At 38.1% G+C, this 22,500-nt stretch overlaps 2 protein-coding genes across 3 annotated transcripts in view; one reads left to right on the top strand and one right to left on the bottom strand.

The window, feature by feature from the left end:
* Window positions 1-21,074, bottom strand: part of LOC138005683 (condensin-2 complex subunit D3-L-like) — a 43,784-nt gene extending 22,710 nt beyond the window's left edge. Inside the window, exons 1-20 of one of the 2 annotated variants that reach the window (XM_068851875.1) lie at window positions 20,821-21,074; window positions 20,561-20,646; window positions 19,400-19,475; window positions 19,208-19,285; window positions 15,280-15,345; window positions 13,081-13,229; window positions 12,029-12,162; window positions 10,966-11,011; window positions 10,168-10,224; window positions 8,179-8,294; window positions 7,991-8,102; window positions 7,267-7,353; window positions 7,104-7,182; window positions 6,941-7,034; window positions 5,086-5,228; window positions 4,891-4,979; window positions 4,593-4,640; window positions 3,023-3,138; window positions 2,754-2,867; window positions 585-659 (exon numbers count right to left, since the gene is read on the bottom strand). In XM_068851875.1, the coding sequence (XP_068707976.1) occupies window positions 585-659; window positions 2,754-2,867; window positions 3,023-3,138; window positions 4,593-4,640; window positions 4,891-4,979; window positions 5,086-5,228; window positions 6,941-7,034; window positions 7,104-7,182; window positions 7,267-7,353; window positions 7,991-8,102; window positions 8,179-8,294; window positions 10,168-10,224; window positions 10,966-11,011; window positions 12,029-12,162; window positions 13,081-13,229; window positions 15,280-15,345; window positions 19,208-19,285; window positions 19,400-19,475; window positions 20,561-20,646; window positions 20,821-21,052 (1,997 nt within the window). In that variant the 5' untranslated portion in view covers window positions 21,053-21,074. The remainder of the gene's footprint in view (window positions 1-584; window positions 660-2,753; window positions 2,868-3,022; window positions 3,139-4,592; window positions 4,641-4,890; window positions 4,980-5,085; window positions 5,229-6,940; window positions 7,035-7,103; window positions 7,183-7,266; window positions 7,354-7,990; window positions 8,103-8,178; window positions 8,295-10,167; window positions 10,225-10,965; window positions 11,012-12,028; window positions 12,163-13,080; window positions 13,230-15,279; window positions 15,346-19,207; window positions 19,286-19,399; window positions 19,476-20,560; window positions 20,647-20,820) is intronic. The other variant, XM_068851882.1, reaches the window with a different exon arrangement.
* A 289-nt stretch (window positions 21,075-21,363) lies between these two features.
* LOC138005695 (uncharacterized) lies at window positions 21,364-22,472 on the top strand. Its single transcript, XM_068851886.1, has one exon. It carries the CDS (start codon window positions 21,498-21,500, stop codon window positions 22,329-22,331), a length of 834 nt encoding a protein of 277 aa, XP_068707987.1. The 5' UTR covers window positions 21,364-21,497; the 3' UTR covers window positions 22,332-22,472.
* The last annotated feature ends 28 nt before the right edge of the window (window positions 22,473-22,500 follow it).

Raw genomic sequence — 22,500 nt, 5'->3', positions numbered from 1 at the left:
GAATGACTTTTAAACTCTGTAGAGCATAATTTGTGATCTTCTCGGTGACTTCAATCGACAGCCAAAATTCAAGCGGCGATCATCCCTTTCTGAAGGGGCAATTTTCACTGGCAGTTGACACTTAGTGACATCCCTGAATACTGGTACATGTACTAATGATATCAAGTGAAGTCAAAATGATATGGGGAGGAGTTAAACACCTATGAAGCTACTAAAAGCCAATGTAAAAATAATTATGGGTACAAAAAAACGTTGTTGTTTTTAGTAAATTATGCTACAATTGTATGTGCCCCACATCTTAAGATTGAAACAAAATTCACAGCCAGAAAGCAACTTACATGTAGCAGCAAAGAGGCTAACGCTAACTCTTTGTTTCCAAAGGATGAAGGTGTAAAAATAATGGTTGCAAATTTGTGACTTCTCCAGATATTTTATAGTCACAGTGGAACCACTGTGTTGGTCGCAATTTTGAGCCCTGAATTGAACTTGTCATGAACCAGCTTTAAATAATTTCAACTTAAAAGTCCCACGATCCTGGTTATTATTCAAGATGAACCCTTTCAAGACTATACTCATCTTATTACCTGACTTCTTGTCCTGCTGGGCTGGCAATTCTATCCAACAGATCCCAAGCAAGTACCTGACGTGGATTGGTTGACCTAAAATCACAATTGATCAAGTATCAGAATGACTGAATGTCTATTTAACAATTATTCCTCAAGCCCGAATGGACTGAGTCAATAGCCCATAAGGCCGAAGGCTGAATGGGCTATTGACTCAGAGGCCATGAGGGAGAGAGGATTGTTTTAGTGAAATCCAACTAGTTGGTCAAAAAAATATCGAGACAAAACATCTTTCGCTAGTTAAAGCTGGACTTTAATTGTTGTTTTGGTTTTCCAAGCCGACACTTTTCGCTACTAGTGGGCTATGACAAATAGCCTACTAGTAGCTCAACCAATCAGAACGCAGCATTGATAATAGACCACTAACGTAGTTGGATTTTACTAATAAACAATACATCTTCCTTTAGAAAACTGCTGCACAGGAAAGAAACATTAGATAACAAAATAAGTCATACATTCAAAGGAACACTGCAATTATTTTTTAATCAAACATTTAATAATATTATTTTAATATTATTACTATCTCTCAAATACATGTAAAACATTCATTCTGGCACATTGAACCTTCTGCTTGACTTCACCTAGTCTCCTTTCCCACAGGGTTGATTACCACAGAGATAATCAATTATTAAGATTGTACTAACCTCACTTTCTTGACAAAACTGCACACTTACAATACTTTGCTCTTGGGCCACAAACCAACGGCAAAAAAAAGGTCCATAATTTTACAGTACGGACTGAGAAAATGAGGTTGGTAAGAGATTATGTATTTTTTCAATAATTCGATTGTGTTGTTTAACAAGTATAAAATCAAGCTCCACAGTCGATTTTCCCATGTAGGCCACTCGAACTTAATTCTTGGGTCAACCAAAATTAGATGGGTTGAACTTAATTGATTCAAAGGTCAATCTTTTCATGTACTTTATTGAATGAATTAGGTTTAAATAAATTATTGTTACATTTGAGTACATGAAAAGTTTGACATTTGAACTGGGCCTACCGGTAATTCAAATTATTATTGAGAAGACACTATGCTGAAAAAAAACATAAAGAACAGTGGATTCAAACCTATGACAAGCAAGAGGCTTTTGCCCAAGAGTTCCAGACAGAATGCCTGAAGCATCTTGCCAATTTTCAACACGCAAACAAAAAAAAAAAACCACTGCAAGGAGCGCAGTTATATGTATCACACTGTCAAACGATTAATCGTAATTTGCTCTTTAAAGAACCTTTCTTCACTCAGAATTCATTTACATACATGAGACCGTTAAGTGAACTTTGCATACCATTTTGGGGTGGGGGAGGGGAGAGTGGGGAGTGTCTCTTGAAAACCACTGGCACCGCTTACCCACCTACTTTTTTATAACAGTCAACTTGAAATCTTAGTGACAGCCCTGGCTTTCTAACAACAGCTTAGGGCCCACATGATCGACGTTTTGTGATTAGTGGTTTCAACCCAATTTGTCAGTTTGAGTCTTTAACCCAATCACCCCTAAGCCGGCCATACTTAGTACTTTACTGTCTAACGCCAGACGATTTTACTCATCAATGGGGAACCCCCAGGAGTCAATGGGTTAACTTTTTACAATGGGTGCATGAGCAGTAAAAAGGACTGAAAATAATGTGCTTCGACCAAAATCATTATAATATGGCTGAGTGTTTAACCCATTGATCCCTTGGAGTGAAACTTAACAGATTTTACTCTGTCTAACACCAAACGACTTTATTCGTCAACTGGGAGTGTCCTAGGGCGTTTGATTGAGGTGTCAATGGCTTAATTTGAACTGGACTCAATTTCACATCCTTGCAAAAACGAGTCAAAGTTTTTGTCATTAGCGACCTTCAGATTGGAGTATGAAAACAACTATGAGTACAAGATTTCTGTACTGAGCACACACATTAGGTTTAAAGAACGAAATTTTTCAAAAAGTGCATGCTCAGAAATGATACCTATAGTACTTGTAGTCGTCTTCATATATGCAATCTGAAGGTAGCTATTTCCTTACATTAGGGAACTAACTAATTGAATGGACAGTCCTTATTTTCAGCTTATTATTGATATTTTGATACTCCATTTGGAAGACCAGACATTACATTGTAATCATTCTCATACAGAGATGTTTTACTAACTTTGATTGAGGTATCATATTACTGAGAAGTACTTCATCCAGGATTTGGAAACACTTTTCCTGAGCTGTAGTTTCTCTGTCCATTACTAGAGGAAAAACCCCATCTAACCAAAGGCTGAAATAAAATTCAAGAAATATAATACAGTATCTGCTCACCAAAAGCAAACGGGCATAGCCACAGAATCAATTTTCCACTTACCTGTACTTACGGAACAATTCTGAACATTAATCTTTCTAACATTCCTCACAGAATACTCTGTTTATTCTTACCTGTGTACCATTGTACAATCAGGTTTTTCTTGAAGGAGGGCTGTCAGTGATAACATAGCTTGTTTCCTAACTGACAGGGCTGGATCCATACACCGGTCATGGAGGGTCAATACATCCTAAAATAATAAACAATATTACCATAAAAGTATCACCCATTTCCCTGCAAGAAAGCTATTTTTTTGACAATAATTTGTCCTATTGAAAGGCCTAACTCAAAGAGTTCCCTGGAGCACAGTATAGCATGAGAGCCCCCCAACAAGTAAGCAAAAGGTCAAGAGTTAAACTCCAGTTCAGGAGCCTGAAAATTTGGCTTTATCAATTGAAACAAATAATTATGCCATGTCTGCCATATAGCAATCCCACACCATGTTATCAGAATCATTGCTTTGTTAAGGTTAAGGTAGACCTTCAGGGGTGTCCTTTGGGAAATTCTTTTTTAACAAGCTTTGTTAGGCACAACAGCCATAAACTAGACCTCTATTGAAAGCTTATGAAATGCACTTTCCAGGAAAAAAAAATATTATTTTCCACTTTATTTAATCAAAAGAAGAGCAGGGCCCAAGAGCCTTGAGCAACTGATCGAATTTATCGGGGTATCGAATTTGAATGCAAAGGGTAGCCTTCTGTATAATGTCATTCACAAGGCATTTATCGTCAAAACCGTGTGAGGATTTTTTGATATTCCAATTGGTAGCTGAGAAATGTTTGCGTCAAATATGCCTATCAAAAATTTACTGATAAAGGTTACGTTGAAGGCCATTGCGGGAGTTCAATTAAAAAAAAGGAAATCCGTCACACTGTATTTTAGGTTGGCATCTTGTGGACCCTGAGACCAAAATTCAAGTTAATCCGTTGAATTTTCATACCCTATCAATTTGCTTAAAGAGGACACACTTGCGTAAAAACGAACTAGGTTTTTCCGCTTCCAAAATTGTACAAACTTTTCACGCCTTTTGGTTCACCACATGTCAAATTGCAAAACCCCAGATAACAACAGCAAGTGGGAACACAAGAGATGGCCTGCACAGTCCCTTGAGACAAACCACAAAAATGTTATTATTATTATTAATTTTTTTCTTTTCATCTTTTTTACAGCCACGCTTCTTTTTAGGTTTTACCCGAATGCAGGAGGAAATTACCATAAGAAATTCTTTTCAAATAAACAAACTTCGCCTGCAACCTGTTCTGTAGTATTAAGCACTTAGGAAGCAGACAGAGCAATCAATGGGTAGGGAAAACACTTGACTACGTCTCATGTTTCCCTTGCACTTTTTTTGTGCTCTATCCGCTTCCCACGTGCCTTACAACAGAACAGATCACAGGCGAGGCGTCTTTATTTGTTCAGCCTTTGTTACCTATTTCCAACAATAAGGGTATTCTAAAGGTTAGCATTATTTTGCGTTTAGGGTAAGTACAGCTGTTTATCCTAGCTTGAGGAACAGCGTTTGGGGGACACTTTGTGACTTTTATAATCGTCTTTATTCTGAAACACAAGTAATGCTTATTGAAATCCATGTGCATCTAATAAGAGGCATTTCTGCATATTCTGGGACTCTGACGCTTCACTCACCGCTTTTTGCAAAGAATCCCGGCTTAGTCGGATAACACTCTCCAAAGCCTTAAAAACAAAATGAAATGTATTTTCATGTTAAGATGTCCTCAACATGTTACTGGCTTACACACGACAGTCCAACACTAACACATTGTTTGCTACAGTTGGATAAACATACATACAGCAAAATGTTACCAAAAGACAGAAATGTCAAGAGGGGTAACTAAACAGCAAAAAGCTTTCTCCAAACACAATGCTAGATGATGTATTGCACATTTGGTGCAAGGCACTTGTTCCTGGCACAAATTCACCGTACCTCTAGGGCAGCTTTCCGTACACCAACTTTTTCATCACATGTTCTCTGCCTAATGATGGAAGATATGCCCTTTGACACAGTTTGATGACCTATTAAATAAAAAAACCCTGTAAGTCATCAAATTCACTACACCCACTTTTTGCTTTGTTATTGATCCAAAAATAAAGGGTGCTACAATAAATATTGATGACTCACCAATGTTTTGCCTGTTCGAGGTGGGTGTACCATCTGCTGGTCGTTCTACTGTTTCATTAAGACTTGCTTTGACGTTTTCCACTAAGGAAGTGTCTTCAGATGTCAAACATTGTGCAAAATACTGCAAGGCCTTGGAACGGACCCTAGATGTAAAAAATACCTTCTGAATAAGTAACAGAAATGTATGAATGAAGGAATGAATAATGAAGAAATAGAGGTGCGGATATGTTGCAGGTCATTTTGTTTCAACCTAAATCAGAGCTCGAAATTGCGACCAATACAGTCGCATTTGCGACTAAAATATCTGGAGAAGCTGCAAATTTGCAACTTGTTGTCACCTTCGCTCTTTCGAAACAAAATGGTTAGCAGTTTCCTCTTTGTTTCTCGCTGTCAATTTTCTCTGAAGATAGCGTAATTGTAGAGTAATTTAGCTGCGATGTTACGTCCACAGCTCCATTCCTTCGATCATTTAAGTATTGCGGGCTATTTTTTTGCTAAACCGCTGACAACTCAATGCAGCGCGGCGATTTTGCGACTAAAATTTGCGAAATTGCGACTAAATTTTCGTATCTTATCACAAAATGCGACTGGATTTTTTCATTAATTTCGAGCCCTGACCTAAATTAACTTGTTCGAGCCTTGGTCAATTTGGGGCAGGTGCAAAACACAGGTCACAGGTCATTGTTTTACCAATACAGAAAGCATCCTAAACATTCATTAACACCAACCTTAACCCTAAACAAACTTTTTTAGGCCTAATGTTAGCATTTGTAAATGGTTAGGGTTGTTTCTGTATTGGTAAAACGATGACCTATGAGCTGCGTTTTGTACCTATCCAACTTGACCTAGGTTGAAACAAAATGACCTACAGTGTATTATGATTGCAAATTAACCTAGTAAGGAACAAAATGACCTGCAACATATATGTGAGTCGAGGGATGGATGGGTGAACAAATAAACGAAGGAACAAATAAACAAAAAAAGGGCAGTCAAACTTAGCCAGCTGAAGGAAAAAAAAGCGCTGCCTACTTTGTTAACTTGCCTAACTTCTCTACAATTAATGTTGTCTAGCAGACATAACATTTTCGTTTTTTTCACTTCCTAATTTTCAAACACAGCCATAAACTGCAAAACCATCTGACAATAGTCACAAACAAGTGCACAATTGAAGAAACCAATGAATCATCAAATGAACAAGTTAATGAATGAACAAACAAACAAGCCAATATAAATGATTATTAATTACATTAACTTACTTGGCCACTATCTGACTAACTGATGGGCTGAATAGCACTAACTCAGTCACTCATTAAAATTAATGAATAGATGTATAGTTTATGGCTGTTGCGCCTAACAAAGCATGTTAAGGACGCTGCCTACCACCGTTATTGCGCATACGTTCTGCGCAACTTGAGATACTCGGGATTTCCTATCGGCAGTGCTCATTAATACAGGGATATTCTAGCTTGGTTCAAAACTATGCCGAGAAAGCAGAACTTAACAAGTGCTCTTGGTATCCAAAAAAAATTTGGGGATAACCATGCATTTTTCAGAGATAATTAAGCTTCAGTTTAGCAAATTATGCCATCCATTGCTTTGTAATTTAAAGTTGATTAATTAATTACATGTATCTTCGAAAAATGCGTGGTTACCCCCAATTTTCTTTTTGGATTTCAATAATGCTTGTTAAGATCTGCTTTTCCCACATATTCAGTGAACCGCGCAAAAATACCTTTGAATTAGTAGGCACCGTCCTTAAAAAAGAATTTCCTAAAGGACACCCCTGAAGGTCTACCGTAACAGCTGTAACTCACAAAATTACTAAATATATGTAAATGTCGTCTTTATTACTTACGTTGGTGCTCTGTCAGAACATCTTGCAATCACAACATCAAGCAGGTACTTCTTACTGAGCAGAATCTTGATGCTCTTGTCTGTTTCATTCTCTTCTTAGAAACAAAGGAAATGTTAACAGGCAAACCCTTGTCATTCCTTTATTGCATTTACTGCAAACTTACCAACATGAACTGGCAGAGGTCTTTCTGGTTCAGCCAAGAGTAATGAGATAACATCCAAAGCAAAAATTCTGTAACTTATCTGTAAAATAAAACAATAATTGTATTTCCAGATCAAATAAACCATACAGCTGTATGTACTATGTCTTAAAGATAAAAGACAGACCTTAACATTTTTGGAGTACTTGTTTATCCATTCAATAAGGCTGGCAAACATAGTCACAGGAAGATTTTCCAGGATGTTGACCACAGCCTGCAAAAAAGGAATAAGATACTGAAACAAGGGCAAGAATGAGCCCAATCCGAAGAGAGCATGGCTGACACACGAGGAGAGCATGCGCCCTCCACCTGTGTTGACCAAGAAGTCTTATTCGTTCTCCACACAGAGAGAGAGAGAGAGACTGGTTTTTCTCCAAGAACTCTGGTTTTATATCCTCAAATACTAACATTGATTTGATTCAACCAGCAATCTGGCCTCGGTTGTTCAAAAGGTGGATAACGCTATCCACCGGATAAATCACTATCCAGTGGATAAACACTAGCAAAACCAATTGAGTTATCCAGTCGACAGTGATTTATGTGGTGGATAGCGCTATGACTGTCCTTTGAACAGCTGGGTCTGTTGATTTGTAGTCTCCCAAATTAGTAGAGCATCTGTGTTTAACAAAACCCTGAGACTTTGAATTCAACTTAAGTGATTCTTATCATGGAAAACATGTTTTGGAGACTTATGGACTTATTGCTTTCTGAGGTTACAGCTGTACATTAAATTGAAATTTGAGAGAAGGCTTTGGAGGGACTATACCAAATAACAAATACAACTGCATTAATAAAAAGTACATTGCTTTACAACTACAACAATAGCAACAAAATAACTAACTATACCTTACCTTCGCCACAATGCCCCTGTATTCCGCTCTTTCAGGACAGTTTGTACAGAGATGTTGAACAAGCACTTTAACTGCATTTAGCATGTCTTTGTTGTCCTTACGTGTAATGTGACTGCAAAATGCATTCAAAATTTTAATACATATTCAAAGTGCATTTGAAAAACTAATGCCATCACTAAAATACTTACTTAATAAACTGAACAGCTTGATCCTTGATGGTTTGAACATCTCTTGCTACCACACCATTGCTGGCTAATGAGCCTCCAGACACCATCAAAACATTGGAAATCAAGTGTTTGAAAACCTACCGATGCAGAATATGGATCAAAATGATTATTGTGGACAAACCCCCTTTGATCTCATTGCCGATTGAGGTGTTAGATCATTGGTGTTATAAAGGAGGGGAATCCCCTTAGCAACAATTCCATCCCCATGGTAACCCAAAAAGCTGACCTCCACTATGCCTAGTGCTAGACACTTAACCATGCACCGCTAGCAAGGAAGAAGAAAAGTGCTTACCAAGTGGATAGTGATGGCAAAGGAAAAGCTAATCAACAAGCACCAGACTAACTGCCAATGCAAGCAAAACCAAAAAGGGCAAAGACATGGCAATACTCCCAGAGACCACCACCCCCACCTCCAACCCCTCCTCCACCTTCAGAAGTAACCAAAGGTGTGTCAAAGAAGAAAAAGTTTGGTTGAGACCTCACAATGTGTTGCTTTCTTTAATTCACTTTATTGGCTACTAAAACCCGACAATGAAATACCGTATTTACCCGTGTATAAGTCGACCTTTTATGGCCTTAAAAGAAGCTCCAAAAATCGCCCTCGACTTATACATGGGTCAAAGATTTCGAGCCAAGTTCCAGCTAAATAATTTATTCAAAATTAACATCATAATGCGGTCTTTGGGCATAACGATTACGCAGTGGACGAAAGACTTCAAAATGAATGTAATTAAGCAATTCCAGTTGAAATGAAAAAGGATTTGTTTTACTTTAAATGTTGAAGATACTCACAAGCACAAATATGAAATAGACACCAGAAATTTTCGTTTTCCAAAGGCGGAAAGCTGTAAAAAACATTCTTGTCTCTTCAAATAAAACGCGATCCTTGAACGGCTTAGTAACCTGGCGCAATACCTCGTGTTTGCGTGCAAGCATGATCGTGAAAACAAATTGCGATTTTGAGACGGCAATACCACATTATATTGACGGCTAGTTGGGAGAAAATATATTCCTTATTAGGCGGAGTTGCGAAGCGATGGAGCCCAATACGGAATATATTTTCTCCCAACGCCGTCAATATAATGTGGTATTGCCGTCTCAAAATCGCAATTTGTTTTGTATCGCAATCCATCATTTATAAGGATAAATAAAACTGTAAACTAATCAACCCGCGCCTGATCGAAATTTCAATTCTTTCTACTTGTGAAACGTATTTGTTTGTGTATGTCAGCAACCCAATTCAGTGCAACGACGTCAATTTCAAAATTAGAACCAATCACAGGCCGCAAAAGTGAGACCGCAATATGACGAAATATTGACGGCTCGCACATAGGCAAAACTATAAGAAGATCGCGATACTCACTGGTGTTGCCTGAAAATGCTGGTTGGTAATGATTGTTTTTTATTCTTTATACAAACCTAGACGATTTAAATGCTTTTGCAAACTTTGTATTGTTTGGTTTATGAGTTTTGTTTCGTTTGCCATGTGAGAAATTTAAGTCAAGCACCTGAATTAAACCTTGCACATTTTGCATCGTTTTTGAAGTTATTTTCAAAGATTGACTCCTGCTTCTGTGATGTTGTGCCTATCCTCTAAAGCCCTTTATCCTTGAACATCAAAACAGGTTAGTTTGAGGTTTACATGTTCGATTTTCTGAGAACTTTTTCGAAATTCAAGGACAAAATGCCTGCACATACATGTACAACAACCGCTGAACCACAAAACTATTAACCGCTTGAGGCCCTTAATCTTTTGTGAATCCACAGTTCCAGAAATCGAAGAATGCAAGATTAGTATCCCATGAACATTTAGCAAAGAAATTAAGAAATTGCTTTTTTTGCCATGAAAAATGGGGGGTCGACTTATACATGGGATCGACTTATACACGGGTAAATACGGTACCTATTTAAAACATAAAATTAATCACCTTAGTTAAGTTTAAAACTCACAGTTCGAGTGTTGGTTCCGATGTCACCATGGAGCGGGGAACAAAGACAGTTTAGACCCTGCCAAGCAAACAACACAAATTTTTGTTCCTAATTCCATTTTGATTATACATGTAATTTGAGTTGGGAGCAGGTCAATTTGTTGGACTCATGCGTTCCCCTGAAAGGACTGACAAATAAAAGAAACAAAATTAATGTATATTTGAAGTGCAAGTTATAGACAAAAGATAGTTAAGTGATCTTCGCACTTAACTGGACTTGTAACTGCTCCCAACTGAGTGGCTTCATAGTTCAGTTGGTAGAGTATTGCACCGGCATTGCAGAGGTCAATTGGCTTCAAATCCCATCGAAGCCGCCTGAACTTTTCTGGTGTCATAAAGTGACAATATTGCTTAGGGTTAATTACTGTCCAGTTTTCGTGCGAGAATCACTTGCATGTTAGGGAGTTGATGAGTCCGAGTGTAAACGAGTTTGGTTTGTTTCAGTATACTGTACTTTATGTCTGTTAATTCAAGGGCTGCATGGCAAAAATCATATAATTATTATTGTCATAGAAGACAATAATTTTTTTTTGTATTTTTAGTAGTTGTTTAATTGAATAGAAAAATTCTTTGACAAAAGCAAAATTAATATTTTATACAACAGATACAGAATCATATTATAAAATATTTTCCCATGATGTATAATAATTATGTAGTCTATCCAGGATAAAATTAATAAAAATTAACAGCTTGCAAATGTTCTCTCCAAATTTCTTGTTGTTTTACTTACAGACACACAGTTAAAGTACATGGTACTTACAATGTATGCCACTGAAGCAATAGATTTTATTGAATAAATATGGTCCCTAGAAAAAACAAATCCAAAAAGTTGTCTCAGTTCTTTCAACAACTATTGCCTTGAGTCTTCTCTGTCTGTTGTACACCATATTCAACATCAAGTGGGTTATATAGCTCTCATTTGTAGTTACGTCAGTATATTATCTTTGAAGGCGAGTATTCTTCCGATTGTAAATTGCTTCTTTCATACCCCTCTCTTTTTTGGTCTCGTGTTCCATTGTTATTAGTTTTTGTCCTTTAGTGTGTTTGTCATGGAAATGGAATTTGTTTACCCCCAAAACAACTTAAGAGCACTCAGCAGCTCGTTCAACATGTGTTTTTGCATTCCGGATCGAATTGGAATTTGGCAGTGTTGGTTTTTGAGAAGATGGGAAAACCAGAGTACCCGGAGAAAAAACCTCTTGGAGCGAGGAGAGAACCAACAACCAACTCAACCCATCATATATGACGCCGGGACCGGGAATCGAGCCCGGGCCACATTGGTGGGAGGCGAGTGCCACTGCACCACCTCTGCTCCCCAATAAAGTGTTATCATGTGGGTTGAGTTTTTAGTTCTTTATTCTTCCCTTTTCCTAATCCAGGTCCCCTATTAGTAATAACCTAGCTAAACTTTACTTAAAAGGTACATGTAATGTCTTAATTAACCCATTGACTCCCAGGGGTTCCCCATTGCTGAGTAAAATCATCTGGCGTTAGACAGAGTAAAAAAAGCCTGGCCAGTTTAGGCTCGTTTGGGTGTCAAAGGGGTACAGTTATCTAACCCACTGCCCTCTAAAAATCAACAAAAATCAAATCACAAACTCGGTTTTTGAAGAGATGAAAAATGAACATCTCTCAGAGGACAGCAGAGAACAAACAAAATAAACATACAAAAGTCAGGGAGTCCAGTTCAGGGACATATCGAAAGAAGCAAGGCGAGTGCTTTCTCCACTGTACCTGGCCTACTCCCCTACATCTTTCAAGTTGGCATGGCCCCTACTGAACTATGAAGGACATTCGTGATGCAACAATGAAAGAGGTCATACCCAGGGAAATCAAATGATATTTCATCCAATGGCAAAGCTTCAAGCCTGGTAATTTCCACAAACAACTGAATCACATGGTAGAGCACTTGTTCAGAATCTTTCAGAGAGTAGCTATGTAAGAGCTTAACTGCATCCTAGAATAGACAATTACCAGTATTATTGAATTTGCTGAAAATCAGTTCTTTGAGTTTAAGTTCCATCAGAAAGAAAGCTGGGTGACTAAAGATTAGTTGATATTGACTCAGGTGGCATACAAAGATTGCATCAGATTGACTTTTTGTAGCAATAAAGGACAAAAAAAGGTTTGGTTATTTCCACTGAATGCCTGAGGTAGTGGAACTGGTTCATCAACACCTCTTCTTCCCATATTGCATTAATGTCCTCCCATTTGTACTTCAGTTGTCCCAAGTGATGATCTGGCCCCGGTTTCTTGAAGCATGGTTAGTGCTAACCAGCATACGCCGTATTAAATACCATGCGGAAACCTTAAGGTTTACTTTGGATACCTCTTTACCAATAGCTTCTGCAAACCAGGCTTCAAACAACTGAACCTTGTATGCAATACTGTATACAGTAGTTATGGGTCAAGCATTCAAGCAGCAAAGGCGCTCAAGCAGTTTAGCTGGTCTGGGTAGCAAGAAACTAAAAATATTGGTTGACCAGCCCTGTAGAGACCATTGCCTGCGCAGTGCACCAGTGATGATTTACTACGCACCACTGGCCATCATGGTAACTTGTTTCAAGCCCTTGCCAAAGATGCGGCATGATGGAGGTCTCAGCCACTTCTCTTCAAGCGTACAGTACTCAGAACTGATTTCAACACCATGTAGCCAGTTCAACTTTCCTCTGATTAATGTATCTGCACCCATACAAAATACCTGTAATATAAGCACTGACAGAGAGGGAGAGTTTAAAGATGAAGACAATCGGTTCATTTTTTTTTCTTGAGCTTCGGAGTAGACAGAACAACCACTGTTAGATGTAGCGATTTCAGCTTTACCCACTTTGTTGAAATATTACAGGAAACTTAGAATAAACCGTAAAATGTATACCTGTATCAGAGTCAAAAATTTGTCTTTCACACTGGATTTTGCTTGCTCTGTGTTTATGTGACCATACACATCATCATCATCATCATCACCATCGCCACTATCATCATCATCATCAGAAACATTGTTAACTTCCATGTCTTCATTGTCATCTTAGAAGATGGAATAAAAAAATCCTAAATCTTTCTCGTATAAAATTAATGTGATCTACCATATAATATTAAGTTCTAAGAGGAAGACATGTCTTCTGTATGTAAAAGAAAACAATATCTTACTCCAGTAAAAAACTCATCAAACGACCGCTAATTGGGGACACTGTAAACTGAAGTTAACAATTAACGCAAATCAAGTCAAATGTTGGTTTTTGAGGAGAGGGGAAACCAGACTACCTGGAGAAAAGCCTCTCAGTGCAGAGTAGAGAACCAACAAAATCAACCCAAAGATGACGCCGAGTCTGGGAATCGAACCTGGGCCACATTGGTGGGAGGCTCACCACTGTCATCCCTGTACCCTATGCCATGTTCTTACCACTGTGCCATCCCTGCACCCTACATTACACACAATGATTCAGTCAATTGTCAAGGGCTAAGGTCACTGCAACTAACAATAATAATGCAAGTGAATCAGCAATACCATATTTACCCATGTATAAGTCGACCTTTTAGGGCCTCAAAAGAATTAAGCTCCAAAAATCGCCCTCAACTTATACACGGGTCAAAGACTTTGAGCCAAGTTCCAGCTCAGTAATTTATTCAAAATTGACATAATAATGTTGTCTTAGGCATAACGAATGCAGTGGACAAAAGCAGACAAGACTTCAAAATGAATGACAAAAGATTTCAAAACGAATGCAAGCAATTCCAGTTGAAATGAAAAAGGATTTGTCCAACTCTAAATGTTGAAGATACTCACAAGCACAAATATGAAATAGACTCTGGAAATTTTCGTTTTCCAAAGACGGAAAGCTTTAAAAGGCATTTCTGTTTCTTCAAATAAAAACTCGATCGTTCAACGGCTTAGTAGCCTGGCACAATACCTCGTGTTTGCATGCAAGCATCGTCACTTGTGTTGTGTGAAAATGCTGGTTGGTAATGGATGTTCTTTATTCTTTATAAAAACCTGGCTGACTTAAATGCTTTTGCAAACTTCGTATTGTTTGGTTTATGAGTTTTGTTTTGTTTGTCATTTGAGAAATTATAAGTCAAGGACCAATTAAACCTTGAACATTTTCGCATCGTTCGCAAGTTATTTTCAAAGATTGACTCCTGCTTCCTGTGGTGTTGTGCTTATACTCTAAAGCCCTTCATCCTTGAACAACGAAACAGGTTAGTTTGAGGTTTACATGTTCGATTTTCTGAGAACTTTTGCGAAACTCAAGGACAAAATGCCACAGATGCTGAACCACAAAACTATTAAGCGTTTGAGGCCCTGATTTTTTTGTGTCTCTACATTTCCAGAAATCGAAGAATACAAGATTAGTGTCCCATGATTATTAAACAAAGAAATTAAGAAATTTTTTTTTTTGCCATTAAAAATGGTAAACAACATCGTCGCTCTTTCGAGGTTGGGTGCCCGAAACATCCTGGAGCTACCACCATTGGCAGCCAGCTCCAAGATGGAGACTGCACCGATGGCTGGCAAAACCTGACAACCCAGCCATGAGCCCCCACGCCCCCCGAAAAGAACAGGCACCCGTCACACTGATACACAGTGGAAAGCAGAGGGTGGGGAGGGAGGGAACAAAAACCGCTATACACTCCACACACAATGCTCCTACTTCCTGCCACACTGATAAATAAGCGATATAGCCCAAAGCACGAGGTATTCCACACATGCGCAAGTATACTAAAACCACTGACCAAGTCGCTCCTAGTTCTTTACTTGGTTAAACTTCGTTTAACATGGGATCAACTTATACATGGGTAAATACGGTATTTTCTTTTTTTCCTTGGCCCTAAAACGCTCAAACTAGGCCTTAAAACTCCTTCCTTCCTTACTTTAAGTAGACTGCCTTTGCATGAAACAAACAAAGTGCATCCAATCAGAGGGTAAAATAGTCTGGCGTTAGACAGACTAAAATCTCTAAGTCTTACTCATGTAGGGAAGGGTTAAATGCTCATATGATATAACCCAAGTGCAAAAGAATAAAAAAAAAAACGGGGCATCTTCAACAACTTTTTAGACTGGACGTACTGGTCGTACCTCGTCTTGTCTTTGCCTTACGACGACCTGCTGACGTCTCATTTCTTCTCTTCCTTTTCTTTTCATCTGTAAAGACAAATAAGGCAATAATTCTTTCACCCTGGCTTCTTTTGTTCTCTTCCCCACTCAACCTCCCATTTTCCATTCTAATGCAAATTTTCATTGAGAAAGAATGCAGAAAAAACACCTTTGATCTCTTAGTTTAAAGGGGAATTCTTACCACAGAGACAGCTTTGTTAACTAAAGTACATGTAATAACCTAGAGAGACAAGCAATTTTTTTTAACAAAAAGACATGACTTTTTATCAGGAAAAAAGAGACTTAAATTTTGATTTAATGTGTCTGTTCCTTATGTTTTATGTTAAACGTGCTAGTTACTAGATATGAGCAAACAGTAATTGACTCAACTTGAAGTTAATGGGGGAGCTAATCTTGATTTAGGTTAGCCTGTGCAACTTCCAGTGATTGTGTGACAAAGGAACCTCCCAAGCACTGTGAACTGAATGCAAAAATGCATGCGCTGGATCGGACAAAACTATCGGTTAGCGGGCCATATTCAAAAGGCAATGCAGCAAGAAGCTTTAGCAACGTTGACAAAGGTAGTGGAAATCACACAATTATTGAGAGAGGCTCCAATGTATATCAGTCTTGCAGAGGTCACACCAGAGCGCAAATTACTACATCCCCTAGCCAGCTACTCTCAGATATTATTATTATTATTATTATTATTATTATTATTATTATTATTATTATTAATCTTTCTTTCTGATTATTTATTCTGTCTCATGCTGTTTTATGGATGAATTTTCTGATGACAAATTTAAGACGCTGTGACTTTTTATAATTTGTATTTTTATCTTGTTATTAAGAATCTTCAGCTAACAGAAATCGAATGATGTTTTGAAATGTTTTACTTTTTCTCTTTTAGAAGTTAACTTTGTAAATAGGATTTTGATATTTAGCACCGTTGTCTGTATATAGGTTTTTTATGAGTATATAATAATAATAATAATAATAAAAAAATAAAAAAATATTATTATTATTATTATTATTATTATTATTACCATTATTATTATTATTATTATTATTATTATTATTTATAGCTTATCTGAAATGAGATAATTATTAAGCTGTAGGAACTGCAGAACTTAAAATAAAATGCAACTCACATGAGTGAAACAATACTCTAAGCTTAAAATATTGAATTGTCAATTTAATTTTTTAACATCCCAAACTATAGCCAACCAGAGTAGACAGGATGAAGGACACAAGCACGGCTGTGCACTAACAGCGCCCAGTCGCCTGAGGCGACTAACATTTGCCTGGCCAGGTACTCTGGCTTATTGTATTTTGAGCAGATAAGCAGGCTAAAAATTTCAATATGCTGGTCGCTACACTTTACGAAAGCCCTTAGACATGAAAAAATTGGTTAAAAGGCCATTCCACATGATTTCACACCTTAACATAACCCGTGGCTTTGCACTTGACGTCTGGTGGCCGCATAGATTTCAATTCCTTCTCAATAAAAGCATTAAATGGCATTTATTGGTTCTTGTTTTAAAAAAAAGTTGTTACTTCTACTCTGATTAGGGTAAAGCACAGGAATCGCAGTTTATGTAACCTGCGATCAGGCCCATTTTTAGCTTCGCCCATATGTTCTCTTATGTCGTCGCTCGCTAAAATTGGGCCTGACCAAAAGTCTCTCAAGAATTCCGTTTGGTCGGCCAAATTTTGGCCGACCAAACTCGTGATCTGATTGGCTGTTGAAACGCCGGAAGTGAAAATGCCATCGTGATTGCGCGGAGCTCTCGCGAAGTATTCGAGACTAATCCGCCATAAGTGTACGAAGAAATTTGCTCCCTTTTGTTCTTACAATTCCGTGGACGGTGCAACTTGATTTTTTTTGTATAAATGGAGATATGCCATCTGAAATATCTCATAACTTTTCCAGAATCGGGTTTGAATCTCTGGAACGAGTGAAATTAGCGATTCCGTTGTCGAGCTCTGTGGCCATGGGGTTGAAAGAACTTTGGCACAAAGTTCCCTGATGTTTTGAAAGCCGCTAAATAGCTGGTTCTTTCAAATGGCAATGAAAGCCGATGCATATTGGTTTCCTGGATGAGACAAGGGACATATATATCAACAGGAGGAGATGCTGATAAAATCGCAAGTTACACGAACGCATGTTTTGAATATCTGTGTATCAAACGACTTTATTTATTTACTGTACATGACTGATGACACGGTTTGTTTGCACACTTCATAATATTTCCAGTTGATTTAACTTAAAACTCACACTCCAGAAACTAAAATGGCATGTTTCCAAAGAGATCAATTGTACAACAATAAAAGAAACTTTGCGAGTCCATCTTACTGTGCGTACTCCATCAAAAAATTAACAGCCAAACTTATCATGATTTTACTGTGCGCAATTCTAGAAATACACTGCAACTGAAGATATTACCCGAAAAAATCACCAAAGAAACCTTCATGGGAAACACGTTAAAGGAATAATGTATTTCTCTTTTTTTTCTTTAAAAATCTATTGCCAAACCGTCCAACGACAAAATGCTAGGTTATCTCAATTACAAATTAAGATGTCAAGCTTAAAAGATTGCATATTCAGTGAAGTTCGGAGGGAGAATTACACCGGCCTTTGCCGCAATATAGTCGTCGAAAACATTCCCCATGCTTTAAATGTGTTTTTCTCAAATTAAAGCCAACGGTAACTTTCGAATTCGTTTATAATATTCCTCCCACGGTAATTAACTTTGGTCAAAACAAAATAGCGTGAATCTGCCGTCCACGCGTGTATTGGTGTAATGGAAGTAAATTTGATTGGCCGACGAAGGACATGTCAATCAATCAAAAAAGGTGGGCGGAAGGAATTTCGAAGAGGAATTTGGTCAGGCTCTATTTTTCGTTTCGCCAACTCCACATTACGTAGCACGCGAAACTAAAATAGAGCCTGATCGCAGGTTACAGTTTATGCAAATTTGATATTTTTATGATTTTTCGCTGCTGCGCCTACTTGGCCAAAATGTATTTAGGTTATGGTTGTTTTCCCCCTGTATATGAAATAAAGAAAGAAAAAGGGAAATATCATGTTATTTGTTGTTGTTGTTTTAGAAGCAGGGCAATCCCACACATTGTCTTTGGTGTCGTGACAAATCATTGCGTTTCCTTAAAAGAAATACCCAAAGACTGACGCTTTGACGGAATTCACAAAAATCTCATTCAACTTAACATTTTACTCATAATAATTATGGGCAAAAATAATTAAGTTCTGTGCTGTAGCGATCATTTTCATCCAGATCAAGATGACTTGTTTAAAAAAATGATAGCTTTTGGGCCGCCGTCACGTTTCATTGTTTCATGGCAGTTTTCACAGAATCAAGCGGCATTGATTCACGTCATGAAAACTTGTTTTCAACTTAACTAACCAGTAAAAAGGTTTACCTGTATCAGACCCAAAAGTCTTTATAAGAATTACATAAGCCTACGGCAATCTTTACTTTTTTATTTTTAAACCTGAAACACATCAGCGGCATTGCCACTTTTCTCGTCTTTCTGAAGTATGGCGTGAACAATTTGACGGGTTACGGGTTTTTCTTGTACTAGCGAGTTTGATGATCATCAGGGCAGTAGTTTTGTAGAGAGAGAGAGACAGATAAAGATCTTGCTGCGTTGTTGATATAAGGATAATTAATTAAATAATTAATTAATTTGGGTGAGCGACTTAGAGGGCCAGGCACCCCAGCTGAAATGCCCAGGGGGGAGTAGAAATACTCCTAGTTACTTCATCCTACAGAAACCGGAGATAAGCGCCGACCTGATGGGCCTTCTAGGCTCGTAGCAGACTTAACCTTTAATGTTATTGTAAAAGGTTGTGACATGAAGACTAGAGAATGGAAAATGTATAACATACCTCTCTGAGGCCAAAGTCTTAAAACATCCAGAGCTTTTTGAAACAACAATGGGTGGAAAATATTGTAAGCTCCACTGCCTAGAAGGTAAATACAAAGTCAACCTTGCCAAACATTTATTTTGCAAACTACAAGAGAACGACAATGAATGTAATTTTGATGCAATAAGCAATTTTTTATTTTTTTTTTCTAACCTGGGACTTGAATCAACACAATATAAATGTTTGCAGCCAGTATGCAACTTTCAAGCCTGGGTCCAGCATGTGATGACTTTGAGAAAACAACATAATATTAAAACATAAAGCAGTTGTTGTTTATGTGAAATAACATTGACTGAAGTAAAAGTCTAAGTACCACACAGCCAAGATTTCTACAGGGAGCTGTTATGAAGGGTTCAAGCTGGCATCAATACCAGAGAGTCTTTCCATGTAATGCAAAGTTTGTCACTTTATTTGCTGGGTTAGCTGTCCAGCTTTGTTAGGGTTTCACCATTAGTTCAGCTTTTACCTGGAGCCCTACATTACAGACCAAGATAGACAAACCAGGGCATTATTATTTTCATCAAGCACATGATATGAGGAATTTTGTGACAGTATTGTTGGAAAGAGAGTCCAAATCAAAGGTAAGATATCAGTAACATCACCAATTTCTACCGGTACTACTTTTTAAGCCAATCAGAGTCTAATCAGCAGCTGAAACAAAGGTTTTTTTGTCTATGTTTTGTACATTTAAATAACAAACAGAGGTTGCTCCCAAGCTTGGTCATTGCTGACCAGCAGATTTTAAAGCTATATCCTCACCGACGGTGGGCACTAACTGTTGGTGGGAATCGCTGTATCCCAGGGGTCAGGGGTACTATGAGTGAGTTGCAGGACGAAGTGGCAAATATTTCAGAATAAAGATTGTTCTATTGTTAAAGGACAGTTGTTATTCCTGTTCTAATGAAGGTACCATTGGTCAACATATCCATGAGTTGAAAAACTCCACTAAGACTGCTACAGATATCAACCATATGATTTGTATGACATAATCCACATAACATTAATGGAGGGGACATAATTTTTGACTGGTTAACCCATCCACTCCTCAGGCATCCGGGTGACAAGTAAAATCGTCTGGCGTTAGACAGAGTAAAATCTGTAAGTCTCACACCCAGTCTGAGTCAATGGGTTAACAATTGCACTGTCCAGAACTGAAAAGTGATTATTGTACGTGTACTACTGACAAAGGAGAACCAACAAATTGGCAGGCCAAATAGTGGAAATTTTGAAAATTTTGGAATTAGTAACAGACCAAGTGATTGATTGATTGAGTGATTGACTGACAGATTGATTGCTTGGGTGATTGACACTTACCTTATCACATGACTCAATAAACGAATACAACACTGAAATCAACACCTTGTGAGACAAATTGTTGTCCGATAGAACTTTCCACAATCCTACAAACAACGACTTTTCTGTTAGCTTATCAACAAGGAATACAGCCACTTCTTGCTCAAAGCAAAATTATCTTTTAATTTAACCCATGAGTGGTTTCCGTCACATCATTCGAACACATATAAGCCAGATATAGTTTAATATTTTTTAAAAAGCGTCTTAAAAGCAAAGCCTACCTTCATTGACACTTTCATTACAACCTGTGGACCACTGTCTCACCGTCACCAACAGAGTTTGCAAATCATCAACACAATACTTGCACTCCAGAATTCTGTTTTCTAAAACTTCTGGAAGATCCACTGACTCACAAAAATCAGAACTCCAAGCTTGTTCCGTCCAGTCCAGAGGAACCGAAGATATTTGAAGGCCATTGCATGCTTCGATAATCCGTTCTCTCGTGGAAGCCATTTTGAATTCGCGAGCGATTCGATTCGCGCCTTTTTCAAAACTGCTTAGTAGCCTCCACTTTTCAAAACACGTCACCGTGACAAGACCCTTTTGGGGACAGGAGGGAGAGTAATTTTTGGAAGCCATCAGAAAATTGTCATTGTTAAACAAAATGCAAATTGAATAAAAGAGAGGAGACTTTCCAAGAAAGAAATACATTCTCTTTCTTGAAAAACACTTTTTCTTCACCAGTCCAGTCAAAGTTATACTATGGGCAATTTCCCTCCTTCCCCTCCCCTGCATGTTATATTTTCTACCACATGTTTGGACAGTACTAATATCAGCTGAAAGCTGCAAAATTACGAAAACAAACCTTTTAAACATCAGTTAGAGACCCCAGAAGTAACATCCTCATGCTTTGAATCCTAACTAAGGCTCAACAATCAAGAACGATCAACTCGACGTTATGGTGAAAACAGAAGCGTTAAGCCCAAGGCAACGAAGAGCTTTGAAAAAACAAGATGGCGGTTCAGGGACTGATAGCGATTCGCAAAGCTCTTACAAAAATCTGGCTTTTCTGTGCTTGTTAGTCTTTCCTTCCCTATTTTGGCTTGTAGTTGTCGGTAGTGATGTTGTTTCTAATCTTGGATCTGTGTTTGGCAGCCACACTGGCGCTTTTGTGGTGTCGGGATCGTTGGTAGTTCCTGCAATTGGTGGGTATTTTTACAAACCAGTGCGAAGTTTTTTAAAGATTGTGATGCCTGTGTTGTTTGCATTGCTTCTTTTTCCCACCTTACAAGTGTACCTGTGCTCTCCTCTGGAGATCAAAAACGAGAACATTGGAACAAAGTATAGCTTGAAGACAAGTGCCTCTGAATTTCTTCAACAAGCTTGTGAAGAAATGTGCCTGAACAATTCTAAGATCCCATCATCATATTCCTTGACTTTTTTCACACCTCGAGTTTCCTTCAAAGTCAAGTTCAACCAAATCGTTGATTTGAACTTAACAACAACGGCTACAATTAGTGGAGAGAAACTTGCCATAGCAAAGATGGTACTTTTGAAATCCTGGCGAAGTGTGAAAGGCAAATATTTTGCTCTTAATATAATCGCACGAGTTCCAGTGAAGGTAAAGAAATTCGAGGAGGGATTGGCTGCAAAGAAAGGAATGATCTTGTCTGGTAGAGTGGAAGTTATTCCTATGGGCCTCAAGAAGCTCCGTAATGACCTGGAAACGCAAAAGCATTTTGTCAGGCCTTTTGTCTTAGAAGTCTTTCGAGCAACACTGATGGAGGAATGAACATTGTGAGATAATGACAGAGATGACATTCATGATATTTTCAGATAATAACATAGATATGGTGAATATCTGAAAACAATTCGTCCCATTGGAGACTCTGCTGAGGATGATGTCTTAAAAAGACCTGCATCCCATGGTCACATGATCAACGGGCAGGTACAAAACACAG

Source organism: Montipora foliosa, chromosome 1, assembly GCF_036669935.1.
Source record: "Montipora foliosa isolate CH-2021 chromosome 1, ASM3666993v2, whole genome shotgun sequence".
NCBI classification, from domain to species: domain Eukaryota; kingdom Metazoa; phylum Cnidaria; class Anthozoa; order Scleractinia; family Acroporidae; genus Montipora; species Montipora foliosa.
The sequence above is the reverse complement of the archived record's forward strand: the minus strand, read 5'-3'. Positions and strand labels throughout refer to the sequence as shown.

What these genes read in the sequence shown, in the direction of transcription:
- LOC138005695 (XM_068851886.1), top strand. Translation starts at nt 21,498, where the DNA reads ATGGTGAAAACAGAAGCGTTAAGCCCAAGGCAACGAAGAGCTTTGAAA.